This window comes from Mycteria americana, chromosome 3, assembly GCF_035582795.1.
Source record: "Mycteria americana isolate JAX WOST 10 ecotype Jacksonville Zoo and Gardens chromosome 3, USCA_MyAme_1.0, whole genome shotgun sequence".
In the NCBI taxonomy this organism is placed as follows: Eukaryota; Metazoa; Chordata; class Aves; order Ciconiiformes; family Ciconiidae; genus Mycteria; species Mycteria americana.
The window spans coordinates 104,128,239-104,150,753 of NC_134367.1; the positions used below are offsets into that span (position 1 = coordinate 104,128,239).

At 46.9% G+C, this 22,515-nt stretch overlaps 1 protein-coding gene across 1 annotated transcript in view; it reads left to right on the top strand.

The window, feature by feature from the left end:
• VASH2 (vasohibin 2) overlaps positions 1-21,505 on the top strand; it is a 37,137-nt gene extending 15,632 nt beyond the window's left edge. The window contains exons 4-7 of the mRNA XM_075496414.1: positions 1,780-1,854; positions 11,074-11,455; positions 13,349-13,464; positions 19,023-21,505. Of these exons, the coding sequence (XP_075352529.1) occupies positions 1,780-1,854; positions 11,074-11,455; positions 13,349-13,464; positions 19,023-19,092 (643 nt within the window). The 3' untranslated portion in view covers positions 19,093-21,505. The remainder of the gene's footprint in view (positions 1-1,779; positions 1,855-11,073; positions 11,456-13,348; positions 13,465-19,022) is intronic.
• The last annotated feature ends 1,010 nt before the right edge of the window (positions 21,506-22,515 follow it).

Here is a 22,515-nt window from a genome sequence, read left to right on the forward strand (position 1 = left end):
TGACTGCTCATTTAGGCCAATTACTTTGAAGACTCCCTCCCTGGCTGTGGAGTCATTAATGTTATCTCCATGCTGACAACACCTTGAAATCATGACAGCAGTGAGTTTATAAAAGCAGGCGTTAGGAGACCTGATGCTGCACGTGGTGACAAGGCAGCTCCAGTGCGGATACTGTGTTTGCCTGCTGGCAGCGGGGTCAGTGTAGGTGTGGACCTGAGGAGGAGATGCTGGCCGTGTCCCTCGGACCATGTTAACCAGGCATACACCACACTAAATGGATTGAAGCTAAATAGCTTCACAACTTGAGCTTTTTCTTGCCTCTGATACACATTCATAATCAGCTGTGACCTTCCCCCCTCCCTCCTGTGGAGTTAGAAGATAGGAAACTCAGTGGATCATCTTGTTCGTGGGTACCTCCCATGCATCGTCCGCATGTACCCCACAATGGAGATGGGGCTTTGCAAGCAGCTACTGCTGCAACCAGCACTGAGGAGCCACTGTGGGGGATGAAGGAGCCCCATTGTGTGCCCTCGCCGGAGCTGCTCCCTGCTTCCAGCAGTGGGGTTTCTGTGGCCGATTGTGAGCATGTAGGAGGCAGGCTAACTCTAATTTGTCTTCTGTACTGCAGGCAGAGTGTAAAGGGCAGTTGTTTACAAATGAAAAGATAATTTCTAACTTGGATAAATGGGACACGGAATGGCTGTGACAGGCTGTAATAGCAGTGGAAGCTGACTGTCATTTGCAGTCAATACAAGGTTTAAAATGCATGAGGTGGGTGAATTAGAAAGTGTGAAAAACAAACTCTAATGGTTTCAGATGCATATTTTCATCATCTTCTCTAATACAAATATTGTTATAATTTAATGTCATATTTCCTTAGAGTAGGGTTCTATTTACAAAGCTCTCCTCAGGGAAAGGATATGGATAGAGAAGACTTCAAAATAGAAGTCATCCTTTGGTTTGGTTTTCAGCTTTTTTTTTTGGTGTGTTATTTCAAGATGACTCTTCTGGCCTTTTTTTATGTCCTTCCAGTATTTTTTTTTTTTAACTTTCCAGGATTTCAGTATCTGCTTGTGGAAGGGGATAGGATACCTAGTTGGTTGATGGTGTGGTGTCAGTCTGGCATGACAGCTTTCTCAGCTGAGCTTAGATTAGGTTGCTTGTTTCTCATCACAGTGTTGTCCCTGTCCCTTTCCCAGTCCACAGGAGGTAGGGAGCAGCAGCAAGATGATAGCTCAGCTTGTAGTGGTGTGAAGTGTCTGTGTTGGTAGGGTTTTCTTGCAGAGCAGACTTTGGTAAAAAGGCATTAAATTCTTGTCTGCACCTATAGCTATAGGCTCACGGAGGTATTCGTAGCTTTCAGGGGCCCATCATGTAACCATCCTCTCCCCTGTTTTTTCCAGAGGAGACCCAGCTTATTTTGAAAATAAGCTCAACTTGGTCCTGCTGTGGGAGCTTGCATGATTACCAGCTCTTGCAGCTTAGCAGGGCTTTGTGTCACAGTCTGAAGTGATGCTCATGGAGTTGCTGGAGAGGCAGAGAGGACTGCATTCCTCCAACCCATCTTCAGAGGCTGGAAGGCTTTTTTTTTTTTTTTTTAAAGTCATTCTCCAGAAGTCAACAGGGCTCTGACAAGTCGCTGAAGAGGAGAATCAAGTTCACCAGTGCTTGCCAAGATAAGAACTGGAGGCGCCTGGCTCTTGGTGTAGAAGAGGACCCTTTAGTTCCTGTCAACTGCTCCAACTGAAAGGACTGAAAACCTTTTTGTTTCTGTCCTAGGTTAATGGAGACAGCAAAAGAAATGACCAGGGAGTCCTTACCTATCAAATGCCTTGAAGCAGTTATCCTGGGGATGTATCCTTTCACATGCCTGTGGCTTTTTCCACTGCAGTGCTGTTTAATATAGTGCCCTTCCCAGATGGTGTTTGAGATGGTCGCAGCCAAAGGTGAGTGCCAGCAGCTCGGAGAACTGTCATGGTATTGATCAACAAGTTGCCGAATTGCCTAGGCTTGTTGGTAAGAGCCTGGATGCCGTGTGCCCAGTTCACAAGTGTCATGCTCTGGCTGTGCCGACTTTGCCACCTGCCCTGGTAATCTGCATAATGTCAGGATCTGACCCAAAGTGCCCAGATAAGTATCTGTCTACACAATCCCTGTTTTCTTCATTAGTATTTCTCTGCCAGTTATTGTCAGAGCTTGATAACACCCGAGGAACGCAGGTTCTGTCCTATGTTTGTCTAATGTTTACATGGCAAAGTCATGTTAGTTTTTGTGTCTCAGCTCAGTTTTGTGTCTGTGCTTTGTGCAGAAACGTATGTGTATTATAGTTAAACGTTTAAGCTTTACCTTAACATAATCTTTGCTTCCTATTTGGTCTCAGAAAGAGTATTTTCATGTAGAGACTGACTTGCTTCTTGACCCTCCTGTGCTGTCACCGATAAATCAACCTGCATCATCCTAAAACACTAGAGGAGGGCAAGGCAGGGTTACAGGAATAATTGTATGCTGGGCACGTCTTACCACAACTGATCAAGTCTGATTTAAAACAAAACAAAACCCCAACCCAAAATAAACCCCGAAGCAAACCAGCTTCTGGCATGTCTCTGCGGCGTTTTGCTTGCTGCTGCTGCCCCCTCTCGTGGGAGAAGGAGCCGGCAGAGCCCGGCAGGTAGTGCCCTGTGTTGGCTCATCAGAGGGGGTGGCTGCTGTGGGGTGGGAAGGGGACGTGGGCTGAGCAAGTGTCATGTGTGGTGTGTGAGACTCGCTGCTGGATGCGGTCCCCGCTGTGCCAGGGGGTCTGTGGTGTGCACTGGGTGCTGCTCGTGGCTGCGCTCGGCTCCCTGTGTACCAGGGATAGGCTTCAGGTCTGAGTCTGAAAGGTGGCTCTGGCTGATGGGGTTTCCCCTGCAAATGCTGGCAGGGTCTGCGTGCAACTAGAGGGGTGGGGGTCCCCCATCAAAGATGGCAGCAAGAGACTCAAACCAATGCCCTCCCAGAAATAGAAATGATGTCAGTGGATCTGTTGTGCTTGCCCTGGTGTCAGGGTTGTGTCCCAAACTATTTGGGGACCAAAGGGATAGGGAAAATAATCCCCAGGTGGAGTTGATGCTGCTCTGCAGTACTGATAAGTGTCAGCGTGGCTTCTAGTGCTGTATTTCTAGCACTGAACTGATTATTCCACGTACCACACGAGCAGAGGGTGGTTAGTGGCATACAGATGATCACGATAACCTAAAAGGATTCTTGCTGATCTGAAAGTTTTGACCATTTTATTTTCATTTGGAAAGAGGGTTTTTTTCTGCTTAGCTCAAACCTGACTTTTGTTCAATTTTTTTTTCTTTTGAGCGGTGGGGGAAGCAAGATAGTTGAAAGCTCTGTTTTATACTATTTGGTGTCCTCTGAAGTTTCTTTGGACTTTTAAGATTTGGATGAATCTTTCTGTCTCTAGATGCTACTTTAAAAAAAAAAAGTTTATGGAAATTTTTTTTTTAAATTGAGATTACCTTGTGAGAAGGTTTAGGCAGGGGAGGGTATGGGACAGGCCTGTGACTTCTACTTGCTGTCTTGGAAGTCTCCTGTGTGAGAACAGGGGCTATCTGCTGGGGTGGTGGTCCAGTAACAGATGCATTAAAGTTTAAAAGATCCACGCAATATAAAACCTAAGTATTTTGCTTGAGTGGATAGGCTGTCTGAATATGTGTGCCTTGAAAGTGGCTGGTACGAAGCCTGTGTCCGTGCAGAACCCCGTGGTGCTGTGCTGCATGTGCATTACGTGGGTTTTTGGAAGGCATCTTTGTAACAGCACATGGGGAAGTTTGCTGATTTTTCTGAGCCGTGAGATTTTGATCTTCAGCATTGCCCTCTGGATGCAGACACGGTGAGGCCAGCAGCTGTGACTTGCTTTCCAAGGTCAGGCGGTTACCAGATAAGAGATGTGCTTACCCTCTCCTGAGTGTCAAACCAATGTCTTCACATATGCCTGAGCTGAGCGTCCCTGTGCGTGTGTGTTAACCTCTGGTTCCCTTCTCTGTCTCTGGAAATAAGGTACTGCTTGTAATTTGTGTGCTGGCAGGCTTTGCCATGTTGCTTGGATACCGAAAAGAGCACAGCCCACTACAGTGGACCCTCGGTGTGAGCCTTCGTTCAAAGGCCAACTCGCGCAGAGCAGCTTAGCAAGATGTCATTTTAATTGAGCTGCTTGCTGGCTTGTGCAATTGCCTTTTACTATGCGACTTCTTATAAAATGCTTCTGTAATCCCTCTTGGTGCAGAATTAAATTTTGCATAATTGCCTTCGCACTAGATCTTGAAGTGTTTTTATAGGGCAATGAGTTAAAATACTGAGCTACCCTGTCTGCATGCACCAAGGGAGCAGCTGCTGTGAGATGACTGAAAGCTCATACAGATCTTCCAATATTATTTTGCAGCAATCTGCACGGCTCTTCTTCTCTGTGTAGCTGTCTGAACTGGCTTCGTACATGTCTGCTCGTCAGTGCCTAACCAGAGGCATTCCTCTTGCTGTCTTACCCAGGGCATTTCTCAGTTCAGTTGTAAATCAGCTGAGTAATGGTGCGTGCAGCCCATTCTTTCTGAGCAAGGATCAAAATGACTTGGGCTCAAGAAAGGGAATAGTAAACCAAAAAGTGCCAAGGCAATTTCATCCATGCTCTATTCACTCTATTAAAATGAGGAGAGCAAAATATTGGAGGGGAAGAGGGAAGCGGCATGGTGCATCCATCCTCAGGGAGTCTCGCAGAGCGTGTCTGTGTCGGGTGAACATAACTCACTCCTGTTGCCTTCAGTGTGCCTCTCCCAGTTCATGTGAGGTGACGGTCAGACCCATGCAGTGTATTAGACCTCCCCCCATCCAATTATATCGTTAAATGAGGAAGAGGAGAGCAGAAGTGCCTCAGGAGGGAGAAATTATTGAACACCTGCACTGTGCTTTCTGTGCATTTAATCAATGGATAATGTTTTATCACCGCTGGAGACCTGGGCCTGTCCTGCTCCTTCTGCCTAGCAGGTACATCCCTGGGCTGGGAGCGAGTGTTTTCAGTAGGGGGGGAGAGTTTCTTGCTGCAGTCATTGCAGGATATTGATGTCCCCGCAGCGCCCCTCTTCGCCTCCTGCATGCTTGTGCACAGCTTGACTCACTTGCTAACTGAAATATGGGTGAGGAGGGTCCTGCTGAATATCTACGGTCCCTCTGGTAGCCAGGAAGAGCTGGGAAGAGAGCTCTGAATTGCTTCCATTGTTATGGTCTAATCTTAAACTAGTCACCTCAGACTGCAGCTGGGCACTGGAGATCAGGCACCTCAAAACAAGCAATGCCTGCCTGGCAGTCCCGCTTTGGGAGGCTGAGCCAGCTGCTCAAGCTGTTCCTCCATGGGCATTGGAGCTGCAGGGGGGAACCTGGGCTTTCTGTGCAGATGACATCCAGGTATGGACTGGGTAGCACTCTGCTTCACAGTAAGCAATCCCAAACCTGGGATCTCAGCACTCCTGGAGCCTGGGGGAAATGCTGTCTGACTCCAGGCTGTGGTTGGAAACTTCTCCGAGTGTTTACCGCTGGTGGTCGGAGGCCCTCTGACATTGCAAGCAGTTGCTTGGTTTCTCGGAAAAATAGCTCTTCTGTTTTTACTGAAGACTTATCTGGCAGTTTTGAAGCATGAGGTTTATTTTCCTCCAGCTCCACCTCCTCACTCAGAGCTAGCAGGCTTCGGCATTGCTAGCATAAATAAAGCTGCCTCCTCGCTCCTCTCAGCCTACTCTCGTCTCCTCCAGCTTGCTCGTGCCCTGTGGCACAGCCTGCCACGATGGCTCGGGGCACCTGCTCATGCTTCCTCAGCCCTCGCGAGCAGCAGGAGAGGAGGGCACCAGACACCCTGTGGCTTCCTGTGCTTATCTTGACCAGAGTTCAGCAAAAAACACCCTTGCTGGGCTCTAAGACATGAAGCACTGCAATGTCATCTTGTCTGAGTTAAATAAAGGAGAATTTCAAACTAATAAATAACAAATTGATTAGCACAAGTGGTGCAATGGGCACTCATTTGCTCAATATCAGGTTCATCTGGCTTTCCCTTTTTTGTCTTTGGTTTTCAAGGCAGAGTGGGACTTGCAGCAGAGACACCAGAAGGTGTCAGGCGTGATGCTGGGTCTTCCTGCAGCTGGAGGAGAAGCACTTGTGAGTCTGGGCACTGGGACAGCTGGGTGCTTAGACCTGCTCGGGCATCAGCATTGGCAGGCTGGTCTGGTCAAAAAATTGATGCAGGCACTTATCTCTGAAACCTGAGAATGTCTTGGTTTGTTTCAAGCTGCTGTGGGCTCTGCAGGGCCTTGCTGCCCTGACTTACATTTGGGCGTTTTTCCTTCAGGGCTCTGAGGAGGAGGGTCTCCCCATGTCCCCTGCCCCTGGGGGTCTCTGTGGGTCTGGGTCCCTGTTGGTGCTCCCTGTTGGGAGGGGGCACGGCACAGGGATGGCACTCATCTCCTCACCTGCTGCTAGCGTACCCCTTGCACAGTTGCTGCCTGTCAGCTTGGCAAAGGCACCAGGTTTTTTTTCCCCCAGCTAAACTCCTGTTGAAGCCGGTTTAGACGCAGGTAGGCTGAGGTCCTCGCAGCGTGTCCCCTTGCCTCCTGTTCAGCTGGCTGCAGTTCCTAGCAGTGGTGGGAAAAGTGCTGGTGGCAAGTAACCCGAGCTCACCTAGCCATGGGGAGCCAGCTGCTGTCCAGCAGGTGCTATCAGCTGCTAAGACCTATTTCCAGAAATATTTGAAGACCGGAGCCACAGTGCTGGCACATAGAAAGATCCTGCTCCAATTATTTATTAATAATTAAAAAAAGGCAAGAGAAATTTTTTTCTAAAAGTTGCTGCTGGCAAATAAACAAGGTGAAAGGCTTCAAGTCTCTTTTCTGGATGGGAGCTGCTTTGTCCTCTGCAGTGGGGCATCTGTGGAGGGAGGGGTCTGTACTGGGGGGGAAGATGCTGGGGACTTCTTTGTGGGACTTTTTTGATATTAGAGTTCACCAAGAGGTGAAAAAAAAAAAACACAACAAACCCCAAACAAACCACAGAAGGGCATTGGTTGAGTCATTGTGTGAGTGTGCAGATTTAAAGAAAACCCATCCTGATGCTTTCTGCTCCAGAGTTTTAAAACTAAGGGTTTGACTCAGCTAACACCTTAACTAATTCTCCCCTTTTCTTTTGAACTGACTAAGGATGCTGCTCCTCATTTGCTCCACTGCCCAGGAAGGTCCAGATGGTGGCCAGAGTGCAGGTTTTGTGTCCTAAGTCTTGCTTGTATTTGAGTCTGGGATCTGAATGTCTCCCAAGTATCCAAGCTAGGCTGTGTGTGAGCCTGGGTGGTGAAAGTGATGGGACTATGGGAAGCATAACAACCTGTGGCTCAGAGGACGGCGTGCTTGTGTTGACTTGCGGATCTGTAGTAGCTAGCTGTGTGCTGGCATGGGAAATCTGGCCCTTTCTGCAGGCTGCTAGCAGTATTGGTGTGCTCAAGAAAGCCTACTTGTTAATAGAGCCAGACTGGTTTACGCCAGTGGCTGTCACCCCCAAAGCATGTTGTATGCTTCAGGCCCAATTCTTCTTTCACTACTTTGACCCAAACCTGTCTCTTTCAAAATCAGCCTCCTGGGATACGAGAGCAGAATTCATCAGTTGCCTGATATATGCAGCCCTGGCTGGCAGGCATTAGTGTCTCTGTGGAGTGGAAGAAATTGAGGTTGAAAGACTAGTATGAGGCTGCAGAAGAGCTGAGAGTCAGGGTGGGCAGGGTTTGGGAAGCTCTGAGGGATGGGGACATGCTGTACCAACGCATTCCCCTGAGACCCTGGTGGAGCTCCAGGTATTGTCCTTGTGCATTTCCTGGGTGTGGGGGAAGAGGAGGGATATAGGGGCAAGAGGTGGCCAGCCAGAAGATTAGTGTCCCTCTTGTGTGATCTCCAAGGAGATCAGCATCCCTCAGTGCTCTTCTTCTGCTGCTTTGATTTACATGAAGACCTGGGGTTGGGAGGCCACCGAGTTTTTGTTACAGCTGCTTTTGCCCTCTCCTGCTCTGCGCTGCTTCTGTATTGTGGCACATAATTTACTCCCTGACTCTCTCCATCCTGCAGTTACAGTCCCAGCTCAAAGGTGTGATTACAGCTGCGGCATTGCTGTGTCATTGCCTTTTGTTTGCCACAATACAGCTCTACTTGGGCAGAGCAGAAAGGAAAAGAAATAATAACGATGCATGGACGGAAGATCTGAGGTGCCTTTCCAGCCCGTTTGCTGTGTATTTCATCTCGGGTGGGGACTCTCATTAACTAGTCACTTAGCAGAAGCAACCTGTACCTAAAGGTTAATTTCCGCAGCGGTTGTTGCTGGGTTATTTGATGGTGGGTAATTTCCATCCTCAAAAGATTCTTTTACTCCTACCTAGTATTTAATGAGATTAAATTGCAACTTTTCCGAGACCTTGTGGCAGAAGTGTGTATGTGTGGCAGGTGGCCACCAAAGCTTTGTGTGGACTTAATAGAAAGGCACTCAGGGAGCAGAGAGAAAACCCTTTCATAATGAGGGGGAAAAATAGTGGTGATGTTTGAAAGCTTCATAGGTGTTAATAAAAGATACTGCTTTTTCAGTTACACAGAATGATAAATACAATGGGCTTCTGCAAGAATCTGTCTGTAGGACAAAAATTACTGTAACATGACTTTGATGTACGCAGCGTGCTCCTTTTAAGGCCTGGAGCAAGGTGACCTTTTAAATGAGGTGACTGTGGGCTGAGTTTTCCAGTTGCTGTAACGTCGCTGGGCCCCATTCTGACCTTGCAGTGTATTTATCTTTAATTCTACCGACGGTGTGGGGTTTTTCTTGGAGAAGCTAGTCCTAACGCAACAGCGATCCAGCGAGACCACCGAAGGCAATAGTTCTGTGTAGGCAAGAACTTCTGTTCTGTGTCGGTGTAGTTGGTATCGAGGTGAGCTTTGACAGTTGCTGCAGGGTGCTCATGTTTGATGTAGGTGGAGCAGCAGATGGGCAGAGGTGGGCGCACGTGGCCTTGGCTGGGCGAGAGGTTGTGCACGCTGTAGGGAGGTCTGTGCTCTGCTTTGCACGCTCATCCAGACTTACTGTCGTGCAGATACCGAAGTGCACCAGGAGCTGGGCCCATGGTGGTGTTCATTCCTATACCCTCTAATACGTTTTCTTGAGACTGCTAAAGCCAGTGATATCTGGCACTGAATGCAATTAAATATTTGACATGGAACCGAAAAGCTTCCCTGTGGCTGTTCTGAAAGATTTTTGCCAATGTGTTTGTCTTGCATTTTTTTGTACAGAGGTTTAACTCCCTGCTCTCTGACCTCAGAATCTCCTACTAGTTGGTTTCTGTGTTCACCTGGAGGGCAAAAGTTTGAATATGTGAAGTTCAACAAGCATCAGGTGGATGAAATACCCCCTTGAGAAAATTCTTTAGAGACAGATGAGAGCTGCTGGATGCTTTTCCTGCATCCCTGTAGAGAGAAGAGGTGAAATGCAGGGTGTGGGCAGGGGGGTCAGCATCCCAGGGACTTGCACTGGTGGTGAGGTAGGGTGTCAGGCTAGGCAGAACCAGAACCGAGCCCGAATTGTGTTTTATGGTATTGGTACAAAGGCTTTTTGTGTTCTCAGTTTCCCAGCAGCTGTTGGACAGCCGTGCTATGCAGATAGGGGAGGAAGGCCGGCTGCAGTAACATCCCAGGGCATCTCAGCTGTGCAGTGGCTCTTGTTTCGCTGCTGTTAATGACCTCCTTTTTGGGCATGGGGTAGGGGGAGGTAGGGGTGCTGGACATCTTCAGAGCGGGACCCTGGTCTGAGCTGGTTCCCTCAGCTCCAGCCCGGACCAACCCCACTCCTCTGTTCAGGCTGCCCTGACACTATCCTGGCAGTGCTGCCCCTCAGGCCAGGGTATTTTGTAGTTGCATCGCCTTGACCGACTGCCTTGACTGCATCTGCCTCTGGGGATGGCTCTGGGGTTACAGCAGGTACCTCTGCCTGGAGTAACCCCAGGCTGGAGTGTCTTACTGCAGCCTTTTCTGGTAATCCCTCCTCCATTCCCCAGGCATGGGTGGGGGTCTCAGCTGCAGAGGGGAAGGGTGCCTGCTGTCCCAGGTGTCCGCACATGGAGCCAGGCTGGGTTTCAGCTGTCCAGGGATTAGCAGCAGGGGCTGCATGCAACGTAGGTGCTGATGCAAACCTGCTTGCGTAAGGGAATCTCAGTCTCTCCTCCCGCTGGCACAGGCCAGCAGCCTCCCGAAGAGATGACCCAGGACCTGCGCGTAGTTCCCCTCTGAGATCACTTACTACACTGTTACGGAGCTTGGCCCCGGCCTCTACGCGTGGTGCGTTTGAAATGGCCAGCCAGTGATTCAGGGGACATGTTTTGCTTTTTAAAAGCATTTGTTCCTGACCATGTCTCTGTGCTTATCTAATTAATTACCTGCCTGGGAGCTTTACTTTGTTCATCTCAGCAATGTGTTACCCTTGTAACATGCAAAAACATTCTTGTATGAGGAGAGGCCATGCTGAGGGCCGGTTTACAGATGGAAAGGCAGACCATCACCCCGGAGAAGAATAAATTCAGATTTTTTTTTTGTACTGTTTGAAGATGTGGGAAAGTAAGGATCAGTAACCTGAGTTGTACCAAGCTCCAGCATGAAATGGAAACACTGTTCCCTTTGAGGAGCACGGGAATTTGATGTTGGTATCAGATGGGGGAGCTCCCACAGATCTGGAGAGGGTGGCCTCTCTTCTGGTGTGCTGACCCAAACGCTGTTGTGGGTTTTTTTCCCTTCTCCCCAAGCGTGGATAAGAGTCAGGCCCTTCCCTGAACCCCCAGAACCATTGCATCTTATTCTCCAAGCAGTGAAATGGGCTTTGGCAGCATTGACTGTTTCTGGGGCACAGCGAGAATAAATTTGTGTTTGCAAGAAAGCACTTGTCCTGGCAGTTAAAAAAAACTGCTAAAGATGTCTTACAGGTGTAATTGTGCATGCTCCCTTCCCAGCGCCATTGTTGCCTTGATGCAGTGCACACCAGATACTTAACGAATGGGCAGCCCTCCGTGGAACGATTCCCCATCAGCTTTAAAACCCACTTCTCAGGGAACTATTTTCATCATGTGGTGCTCGGGATTTACTGCAACGGCCGGTACGGCTCTCTGGGCATGAGCAGACGATCAGATCTGATGGACAAACCTCTAACTTACCGAACTCTGAGCGACCTCATCTTTGACTTTGAAGATTCCTATAAAAAGTACTTGCATTCAGTCAAAAAAGTAAAAATTGGACTATACGTCCCACATGAGCCGCACAGCTTTCAGCCCATCGAGTGGAAACAGCTGGTACTCAATGTATCCAAAATGATGCGCACAGAAGTCAGGAAGGAGCTGGAGAAGTTTGCCAGGGATATGAGGATGAAGGTAGGTCTGCGCGCCCGGGTGGTGGACTCGGAGGTGGGTGTGCCTAGTCCTATCCTGCAGAGATTTGTCTTGCTCCATGTCAGCAGACTGACCCCGGCCTGAGATTAAGGTGGTATCAGGTGGGCTGGGGGTGTGCTTACATCTATCTCTGTGGTTCTCCCACAGGGTTTGGTGTATTTTCAAGGCCTTATAGCTATTTTTTAGTTGAAAAATCTCCCCTTCAGCCTGGGAAAAACTCGAACCCATACTTGTCCCTGGCTATCAAGGAGCTATTGCTCAGTTTGCTTTTCTCACTGACTCTGGAAGGAGGTGTCTGGGAAGAACTAGTGTGCCTGGGGCTGGAACTGGTGGGGTGGGTGGCCTGGTTGCAGGTAGGGATCTCTGCTCTTTACACCTGAGCTGCAAGGGGTGCCATGGAACAGCCATGTGAGTGGTTGCTTCTCCCCTGCTCCACCTGATGCCCACCACCCTCAGATAAATCACAAAGTAGGTTACATGGGAAGGGTGAGGAAAGCGAGTCCCTGACAGGCTGGTGCTTCCCTGCTGGCTGGCTGGACTGAAGAGCCTGGAGGGAAATGACAGGGAAGACAGGGCAGGCTGCCAGGGGGCTGGAGGGTCTGGCTGCCCTTGGCGATGAGGGGTGTCCCTGACCATGCCTCCGGGGATGGTGTGGGGATGGTTGTGGCCATGGTGGAAGGGGATTTGGTGCCTTTCCAGCCTGCTGCTGGCAGCGGGAGCAGAGCAGGTGTGTTGCTAAGTACGGGGCTGGCTCTCATGTAGAGGCATGTAGCATCGCGTCCAAGTTATTCTGGGTTCCTGTCCCCTGCCCTGCTGCGGAATAGCTCCTGCGTAGCAACCACGTGCCTTTTTGGCTGATGCACCTGCCCCCTTGCCCTGACTTTGAGGTGAGTGTCGCCAGTGGCATTGTAGCCCCGACGTCCTGCTGCCACCTCTCCTGCCCTGCCAAGGAGTTTTGAGGGCCAACTTGTACCATACTGTCACCTTAAGCACATGTGCTTGATTACAGATGTAATGAAGCTTTTTTCCCTGTCTTCTCTATTCATGCACTTTTACTACCATCTAGAGAGCAAACAGCTGAAGCAGGCTGTAGTGGAAGAAGTCCATATGGGTAGATGACTTACTGAATTTAGTACTTGCTTTTGATAGAGGGACCAACTCTGCGTGTGTGCTGAGCTGTGACATTGGGTGCGGTCCTTGTAGGTGCCTCAAGGCCAGGACCACAGCCCTGAACCCTTGAAGGCTGAAGGCCCTGCATCTGAGTCTTCCCTTGAGTTAATTCAGAATTTGAGCCACTTGATTCAGAGGGCTCCCCTTGTGAGGGGGCTGACTTTGGAGGATCAGGTTGTAAAAATAGCCTAGAGTGTGTGTCATGCTGAGGGACTTCTGAGGTTGGAGGGCCTGGGGGATGCGGGCAAGTGTGCGAATGGACAGGAGACCTACTGAAAAGTCCCACTGTCACAGAGTTCAGCTGCCAGCCTGGGAGGCGATCGCCTCTGTTTGCAGAGAGGAAAACTGGAGAGGGCAATTTGGCTGTGTGAGTTTCCTTCAGCTGAGGCTCAAAGCCGTTTTTCTTATGCCTTGCTGTTGCCAGCTCTGAAGAAAGCTGTAGATGAGACCTTTCTTTCAGTATTTAGCTGGGAACTGAATTGGTGACACCAACTAATTTTTGCAGGGGGCCCCTGAACAGCTATCACATGATAACAGCTTTGGGTTCCTCTTAACCTGGGCAGGGTTTGAATAAGCCCCAAGGGACTGAAGGCTCTTTGTGTGCCGTCCCTGCTCCTGTATGAGGCCCTTTATTTTTATTTTTTATTTTCAGTGAATCATTGCCTTTATTGAATGCCTTTTCCTTCCCTCCCTTCTCTCTCGCAGATTCTGAAACCCTCAAGTGCCCATTCTCCCATGAAAGAGAGATCACGGGGTAAGTCGTTGTCTCCTCGCCGAAGGCAAGCCAGCCCTCAGAGACGCGCATGCAGAAGAGACAAATCGTGAGTATTCCTACTGCCATCACTGGTGGGTCAGAAGTTGAGGGTGATGATGTATTATTTTGCTGTACAAAACTTATAGGCGTGCACTGGCATATATAGGAAAACTGCACCAGGTATCTTGGTTGTCTGAGAGGCTCCAGAAGCTGCCGGTACTGCTGATGTCCTGGCATTGCTGTGCTTACTGCTGCCCAATGGCCCCTCTGCATGGTGTCCTTGGAGGCTCCGATGGCCTTTGCTTGGTTAAATGCTATGGGGTGTTGGATGACTGTGAAAGTGGAAGTGTGGGTTTCGCTTTTTCTTTTTTCGGTCTTTATACAGTCTACTTTCTGGAGAAATGAACCTAGCCTGGCATGCAGGGGACCTGTACAGGAGGGAAAGTAGTTTGATCGCATTTAAGGGTGTTCAGACATAGGTATTAAAAACTGGAGGATGTATCTGCTAGTGGTGGTGGGGTGCCCTGCTGTCATGGTCACTGAGACAGAAATTGGATTCTCTGTGATGAGCCTTTGTACGGAGCTGTTCTGATGGAGTGGTTTTTGCTGAGGACGAGGACTGTCTGACTTACAGGGATGGTGAAAAAGTAAACTTTTTCTCTTCTCGCCAAAGCGGAAACATCACTTGCATTGTATTCTTTGATTTTAATCGGCTTAAAAAAACCTAGGCCACTTTCCTCGTGTGTCATAGCTAATAGTTTTTCTTTAACTGCACAGGGAAGGATGGACTAACTGCATGCAATACCTCTAAATGGATAAAACTGAGCTTCCAGATCACAGGCCTTTTACAGCCATTGGCAATTCAGACTCCCATACCTTAGATGTGGAAGAGTTGAGTTTTAGCTGTACTGCTTCATGCCAGGAAGCTGACAACTGTGAAAGCCTATATGTAACCCAGATTAGTCACATATTTATGATCATTGCTTTTTAAATAGGCTCCCAGACTACTGTCTCAGCACTTATTTATTTATTTTAAAGCAGCTAACAAAGACATTAGACTAACCTTCTAAAGATAACTTCAAGATACTTTAGCAGCAGATGATTTCACAGCAGGCTTTTATTTTTACATGTGAATTCACACTCGGTCCACGATGCTGTACTTTGGGCTTCATCACTGAGAGCTCCTTGTTTAGTGCATGGATAATTATAGTTGTAATGGGCTTGGCTACTCCAGGCTTCTTCACCTCCTAGATTTGCTCTGAGGAATGGTTTCACCTTTGGGTTTCTGATAGTGCTTCTGCAGTTGCTGGAGTGGATCATGTATGTCTGGAGAGAAGAGTGAGTCTCGCTGGGCTTAGAGACTCGCCAGTTAGGTTGGTTTCCTGAGAGAGCTGCTGGGCATGTGGCTGCTTTGCAGTGGCTGGTTCCTCCTTGGCAGTTTTGCTTTTCCAGGACAGAAAGACAAGTGAAGTACTGGTGGCCTTGCAGTGATTTCAGCACCTGTTACCTGCTCAGAACTTCTGCCGTGTTGCTCTGTATCAAGAGCAAATTATATGTTATTCTAAAATAAACCCTGGGTCACCATGGTACAAGATCCAGGACCTGGCTATAGCATGATGCGGGGCGCAAGAGACAGAGAACAGACTCCACACGAGACCTTCATATCTGCTTTGGTAGAAGGCGTTGAAGCGTCTCAGAGCGGGTGGGAGCTCTTTCAGCATGTGCTTTGTGGCTGCGTAACAGCCCTGCAGGTCTTGCACAGCCCCCTCGCAAGCCTGGCCAGTACGCTTGGAAGGGAAAGGGGAGTGAAGGAGCTTTTGGCAGGTCCAGGACCCTTGGGCAGACCCAAGAGGCTACTCTCTGTTAAAAAACTGATGCCAGGGAGAAGAACTGGGTTCCTGATGTTAAAATGATGTTTCTGTGCAGTGGCGCTGGTGGCTTGAAGGCTGACACTGCCTTTTGCCCTGGCGGAAGTGATGCTGCAGAGGAGTGTGCTGCTGTAGGGAGTTCCTTGCTGGTGATAAAACCCTTTCATTTCCAAAATCGAGATCTTCTGGTTTCTGCAATGGGAGGTCTCCGAGACCTGAAGGGGGAATGGCATCCCCTCATCAGGGATGAGCTGAATGACACATACCAGCATGTACAGCAGTTGACGTGGGGTGAGAGATACAAGAGGGGAAATGGGGTATTTTCTTCCACGTATTGATGGATCTCAGAGAACCTTGTTGCAGTGAGAGGCCTTTGTGTTACACACAGAGAAGAGGAAAGACATTCAGGCCTGCTAGGCTTTAGGCTGAAATCCTAGCTAAAGATTGGCCATGCTTATCAACACTGTGTTTTGTTTCTTTGTGGATCTCTTAGTTACATGCTGTAATTACAGCTTTTTAGAGCTTGCAGGGGAGGGGGAGAGAAGTGTTTTGCTCTAGTGTAAGCTGGCAGGGGCTGAATAACACATTCATTTGAGAGGCTTCACCTGCTGATGACAAGCTGTTATTACAGCCTGGTTTTTGCCAACAATAAAATTATACAGGCCTGCTGGGAGAAATCTCCCAGTGAAAAATATGTGAACTGGAATGTCTTTAGATTATTTCTGAAGGACAAAGGCTGAAGCAGTGCTTAAGAACAGAAGTGGATTTTACAGCATCAACCCTTTAACTTCTTGTCCTGGTTCCTTACTAGTTTGTTAGGTAAATGCCAGTGGTAGCAACTAGCAAGCCCACGTTTTAGCCTGGAAATACAGCTGCAAGGCAGATAGGGTACGTTGCAGGACACGGGTGGCAATGCAATAAGCAGTATGTGCCTGTCTAGGAGACCGGTGTGTAGTCAAATTGCAGCTCGTTAACTGAGCTATGTAACAGTCCATGCGCTCTTAGCCCACAGCTGCTGCGATCCTGCTAAGGGTGGCCAGCAGACAGGATGAATAAAGAGGATATAGGGTGGTGTGAATCTGTTTGGTAAGTCTGAAGCTTTACTGTGTCCACTTGTCCATCCTCTGAAGTCCCAAAGCAGGAGGGTGCAGTAAACTGCAAGCCACCGTGCTGGAACAGGCAATGCAGTGCTTCATCCTCAATAGAAGTTCTTGGAGCTGGAGGGGTTTGGGAGTGTTGATATGAGTTTGGAAGGGAGTGTTATGCGGCAGCCTGAAGCAATCTCTGCTCCTAAATGTCAGTTCACCAGATCTATTTCCTTTTAATTTCATACTGAGGCTTAACACATATGCATGCTCTGTGGGTACCATAGCAACACTGGCCTTGTGTGCTTCTGGCCTAATTTAGCTGGTGAAAGGAAAATTCTCTTAGTCCATTATAGTAGGATGTGCAAGGGGGCAGGATTATATTAGGATTATATTAGACCAGGATGTGCAAAATCAGGCAGATCCAGTGCAGACAACTCATGAATACTGTGTACCCAGCGGCTATGTGCAGCTTATTCACGTGCTCATCGTCACGGCACTTCAGACAGGAGATGTGGTCTGATGGGCTAGTACAGCAGAGCTCCCTTGCTTCAGAGGGGATGTGTGACATCAGGTCACTTGCCAGCCAAGGAGAACAGGAGCTGTGGTGCCTCTGCTCCAACAAATCCTTGCCTTTTCCTAAAACCCTGAAGAGGAACCTTACGGAGGACAGTCTGTAGCTACAAGCTAAAGAGTTGTTATGGAGTGGAAATGGGCATGTTGCCGTGGGTGTGCAGTGATTCCCCATCTCTCTTGGATAATCAGGGAAGGTAGAACCATCCAGCTGTGCTTTAATTAAAACCATATTCTGGCTTGGGAGGGAGGGAGGGAGAAAAGGGGGGGAAGGGAAGAGGATCCCTAAATTTAAGGAAGGACACTCTGGAACACAGTGCATCTCTTGCTGGTCTCAGACTCCTATGCAAGCTCTGAGGGGTGCAGCTTGTAACTTGTTCTCTGGCTAGTCAAATCCCATCTGCTCTGAAGGAATAATGTGGAAAAATCCAAACTATCTTACAATGACTTCTTCAGGTGCGATCCCTTCCTGCAAGTGACAGAGACCAGCGAAGACTCCTTCACTTCTGTGAAGTACTTACAAACTGAGACAAACACAAGGCAGGGTGCAGGGCGGTACTGCAAAGAGGATGATGGGGTTATTAATAGTGGTGCTTGGATAAATGGCAGAAAACAGGTTGCATCCAATGTGTGACTAGGCAGAAGAGCATTGGTTATCCATAGGAATGTCCTCAGCTCTCAAATGCTGTGCAAATTCTCAGCAGAGATCTGGTGTTAGAAGCTCTGCTTTAGAAAAAAAAAAAATTGAATCAAAGAATTCAAAAATATTTCTGAGGCTCTGCAACATGTATGTGTGTATATATGTAAGCTATGCATCCCCACCTCTTAGGGCTGCAGCAGTGCAGCTTTTAGATTAGTGTGTGCACCCAGCAGTGTGCCAGAGGCAGGGCAAGGGTTTCCCTCCCTCTGAAGCCAGAACATGGTTTTAATTAAAGCACACCTGGATGGTTCTACCTTCTCTGATTATCCAAGAGAGATGGGGAGTCACTGCACACCCATGGCAACATGCCCATTTCCACTGCCTACTGCGTGCTGCCTCTCTTGTGGCTGTGCTGGCTGCCCAGAGTGGCTTCGGCAGAAACGGGAAGGCAGCGTGCAACGAGGAGGTAAGTGTTAGCCTTGCGTGTGCAAGCTCATGGGTCACATCTGCTGCCCAGTGAGCAAAGAGTAAGTGCAAGAGCTGGAAACCATGTCTGAGGAGCTGTAGGAAAGCACGGGAGCCACTACCAGCTTCACATTGTACTACTAAGGCTTTAGCTGAGTTTTTGCAGTGGAGTGGACATGCTGTAGAGTCTACTAGGAGAAACATGTATTTTAGACAATGTTTTTCTAAAGAAAAGCAAACATATGGTTTAATGTGAAAATAGCTAAGAGCCTGGAATAAGCTCTTAGATTAGACACTGTCATAGACTATAAATCACCGGGATTGTTTCTGTTTGACAACTTTGTTGCAGGAGCTTTTCCACTGCTTGCTAAATAGGGAGAGACTGATTTCTCTCAAGGTTTCATTTGGTTCAGGTTGTTGATGTACTTAAATGACCTAACAGCATACGTGTATGTGTGATTACTCAAGTGAATGGCCAGACTGCAAGATGCCTGGAGACGGGAGGGAGTTCATGTTGTGTTTTCTATTTGATGGGCTCTAGCCCTTCACACAGGCCTAGCCAAGAGGAAAGGGCAGGTTCAGAGAGACAACACACTGTGGCCATCTGAGAGGCCTTGCCCCTTTGCTTTCAGCAGTTTCTGCTTTATTCTAAAAGCCAGAGTCCTGCTCTGGGGTAGGTCATGCGTGGGATGTGTCTAGTCTTAGCTGCTCATTTAGGCACCCTCTCAAGTCAGAGGGAGAGGGGCGCTCCCAGGCTCAGATCACGGACCCCAGGATGGGATGATTTGTTCTTTGCTGGTGCTTGCCTTCAGAGGCAACCCACACGAGTAGCTCGATCGCAAATTCAGCAGGATTGTGCTTATGATGAGAAAATTAGATCTAGTCAGTCCTATTTTGAAGTAAAACATTCCTGATTTGACAACTGCTCTCTCCCCTCCTGCACGCAGTGTGGGATTGCTGGTGAGCTGTGCCCTCTTCCCTCTTTTGCTTGCAGGCCTGCGGTGGTGGACAAGAAAGGAGACCTGGCTACGCTCAATGAGGTAGGCTACCAGCTCCGCATCTAACAAAGCCATACGCTGGACAGAGGGCTTCCCTGGTGCTTCCTGCTGCACTTTACCCACACTCTGTTGGAAGGAAAAAGGAACGGGACTATTTATTAACTTGTGGACTCTTCTAATAGGAGTTTTACCTAGAAAATAGAAGGGGGGCTTTTTTGGGTGGCAGTATTTATTTTCTTTCAATTCAAAGAAAAGGCATCAGTGATGAGAACCTAAAATTATGTTTCTCAGAATATAAGATTTTTTTTCCCTCCATCATGTAGCAGGTGACTCCAGTGGCACGAGAGTTTCTTCAAATATAATTTCCCTGTACAAGTATTAATTGAATTTGGGCATTGTGCTGGGTAGTAGCATTAGGATAACTAAGAAATCATATTCTTAGTGTTAAGATGTGCTGGGGTGCAGTGCAGTTAAAAAAAATCATATTCAGTATTAATATTTAATTCAGCAATAAAACCAAGCAGTGCAGAAGTGGTGTGAGTTTTTAAAGTATCAACATTACCTCACTAAACTTAACAGATATGCAAAACTCAATATTACTGTTTTGTAACTAATTTGTACTGTTTCCCAGCATTTCTGGTAGTATTAAAACAGCACTGGATGTTTTACTGCCACCTGTATTATTATTTTGTGCATGTTGCTGAAAGATGTTAAGTAATAGTAATATGCAAGTGTATTCTTCAACACTGACATCTTATTAGGCAAAATACGAGGTTTTGGTTTTTTAAATGATTGTAATTGATGAATAATGAATTTTTAAGCTTTCAGAATTTTTTTATACTTTCTCACAAGCTTTTAGTCTCTCTGGACTACACTGCTGAAGCACAAAACAGAGATTGCTGTTTGTAGAGACAAGCGTTCACAACTAGTCAGTTTGTTTCTCGTATATGTTCCTAGAATAATGGAAAAAATGGCAGAATTGCTAACCTGAGTGTCTATATGCTTTTCAGAATTTGTGTGTAACTTTGAACCTTGTCTTTGAAAGACTGAGCAGTCTCAGATGGTGATGCCTCAACATCTTATATTAAGATCAGACATGGCAGGCTGAAGTTAACCTTCCAGCCATGCTACTGTAGGGAGTTTTTCCTATACGTGTTGTTGTAACAACGGCTTGGTCAGACCTGAATAAGGAAGCTTGTATTAGAACAACTTCAGCAATAAATTGTACGTCTGAAATAGCTGAAAAATCAAGCTTGCCTGCTTCCTCCCTACTCAGTCCTTTTGTTCCAAGATGTAGCTAAGGACCTGTGATGATGGCTGCGTTCGAGTGACGCGGTAAGGCTTTCATTGGGGTCCGTCCAGATTAGTGAAGTTCTCTGGAAGCATTCAAGTGCTGCATTCCTGAAAATATTTCATTAGGTGCCTAAATAGAAACTGGATTATTGTACAAGTCCAGCCTCTACCCTTTGTGCTGTGCTTATAGATGATACTGCCATGGGCCTTGTGTACCTCCCCTCCTGGGCACTTACTTTTTTGGGATCTCGATGAAGACAGGACATGGTAACACAGTGACGATAACACTTATTTGAATTGAATGATTTAAGCTCCTAGAATGCTTATATCTGCCAGCAATTGAATGGATACAGAAGGAGACAATTGCTTGTACACAGACCTCATTGCTCAAAAAAGTCAATGAATCTCACCTACCTAGGACAGGATGACAACACTGAGACCCAGCAACCTTCTACGAACAGTAAAAGGCTTTCTACTAAGTAGACTTCAAAAGGTCTACAAAGACGACTTTTCAAATGTGTTACACTTCTTTAAACAAGATTACCATATCAATTACAGGGAGGCCTTTCCCATCCCTCTTTCTGCAAACTTTTCCACTGTTGTGTTTACAGTAGGAATTTTTTTGGTTCAGGAGTGAAACTGAAGAGAGGGAAATACTCTTTTGGGAGAAATTGTCTAACTTGACATCAGCTGCAGAGTTTCAGTTTTAAACTGTGCTGCTCAGTGTCTTGTGACCTAAACAATTTTTTTCATGTAGCCCTTAGATTTCTCATGGGTAAAATGATGTGAAAAACTTACTTTGATCAGCTGTATCCTATAGCACAAGGTTATCTGATACATTGCAAAGTTTTTTTTCTATGAAACCATGGTTTACTTCAGCTCAAGTAATGGTGGTTGGTATACAGTTTTTACTATTGTCCAGCACAATTTGAGTTAACCTCTAACTTACACTGAAACTTTTTAATGCTGTAGAGGTGTGTGACAAATTGCTTTTGGTTCTTGTTCTGAAGTTCAGCTGAAATATTCTCTTGAAACTTGGTTATGATGGCATTTGTCTTAAGTGTGGTTCTAGTGACTGTTCTTCTAACTTACTGCAAAGTGGTCAAATAGTGTAGCAAACATGCATGACTTTTTTTAATCACTTGTACATTTATGCACAGCATGAAAGTCCAATAAAAAATCATGGTAGTCTTTTTTTAATGACTTAGGGTTATTTTTTTGTCCTGTCCAGGTTTCTATTCCACAAAAGATCAAAGTGATTTCTAAAAATCAAGACAGGACAAATGGGAACAAACTAAAGCAGATTTTTTGTAAGATTGTTAAATACCTACCTCATTTATTATTCTAGAAAGAAATCACTGAACATAAAGCCCTTAAAACCCACCCTATAGCAAACTATTTATGGATTATACAAAGAAAGACTGAAACAAGTCTCTAAACCCTGAAAATACATTGTTATGCAACAATAGACACCTCTGAATGAGCAGCACTGATGACTGCATCATGCCAAGTACCTTCTGCTTTTTTCTTTCAGCAGTTCTTTGGCCCTTTCCCCATGTTATTGTCATCAAAATGGGGGAAAATGCTTGAGGTGACAGTTACTCCTTTCATAAAGGAAAGCAAATTATTATAGTCCTTTAATAATAACATACACTAATGAAGTATAACAAATACATCTTACTGCCTTAGTGGTTTCATGTGGTTACCAAGGAAGTGGGGGATGTTTTTTTCAGAAGGCCATCTTTACTGCCTTGAGGAATTGGGCCATTTTGAAATGTCACAGCAACACACAATATCTGAATACAAGCCAAGTATGGAAACCATTGATCAGCAAGTCTAAAGCATTTTCTTTTAAATTAGCATAAAACTTAAGATTTAAACCAGCATTGTAAATAACTAGGTGTTTGGCCTAGTCTAAATAAGTGCTGCTCTGTGTAAATGAGAATGGAACTGATGTGAAATGTCAGCTTTAGAGAAGCCTGAAAAGCAATGCTCAAATTAAGGCTTATTCTAAATAGCAGAACTTCTCTATTACCCACCTTCCCCTGTTCAGCAGCCTCTTTGCCAGCAGTGGTCTTGAGCAGCACTATTAGGATCTCACATTTCTTTCTGCAATGGAGACAACACACAGTCCTCCAGGCTAGCAAACCTCCTTGCTCTTAACACAGGCTACGCACATCACTACAGCTGTGAACA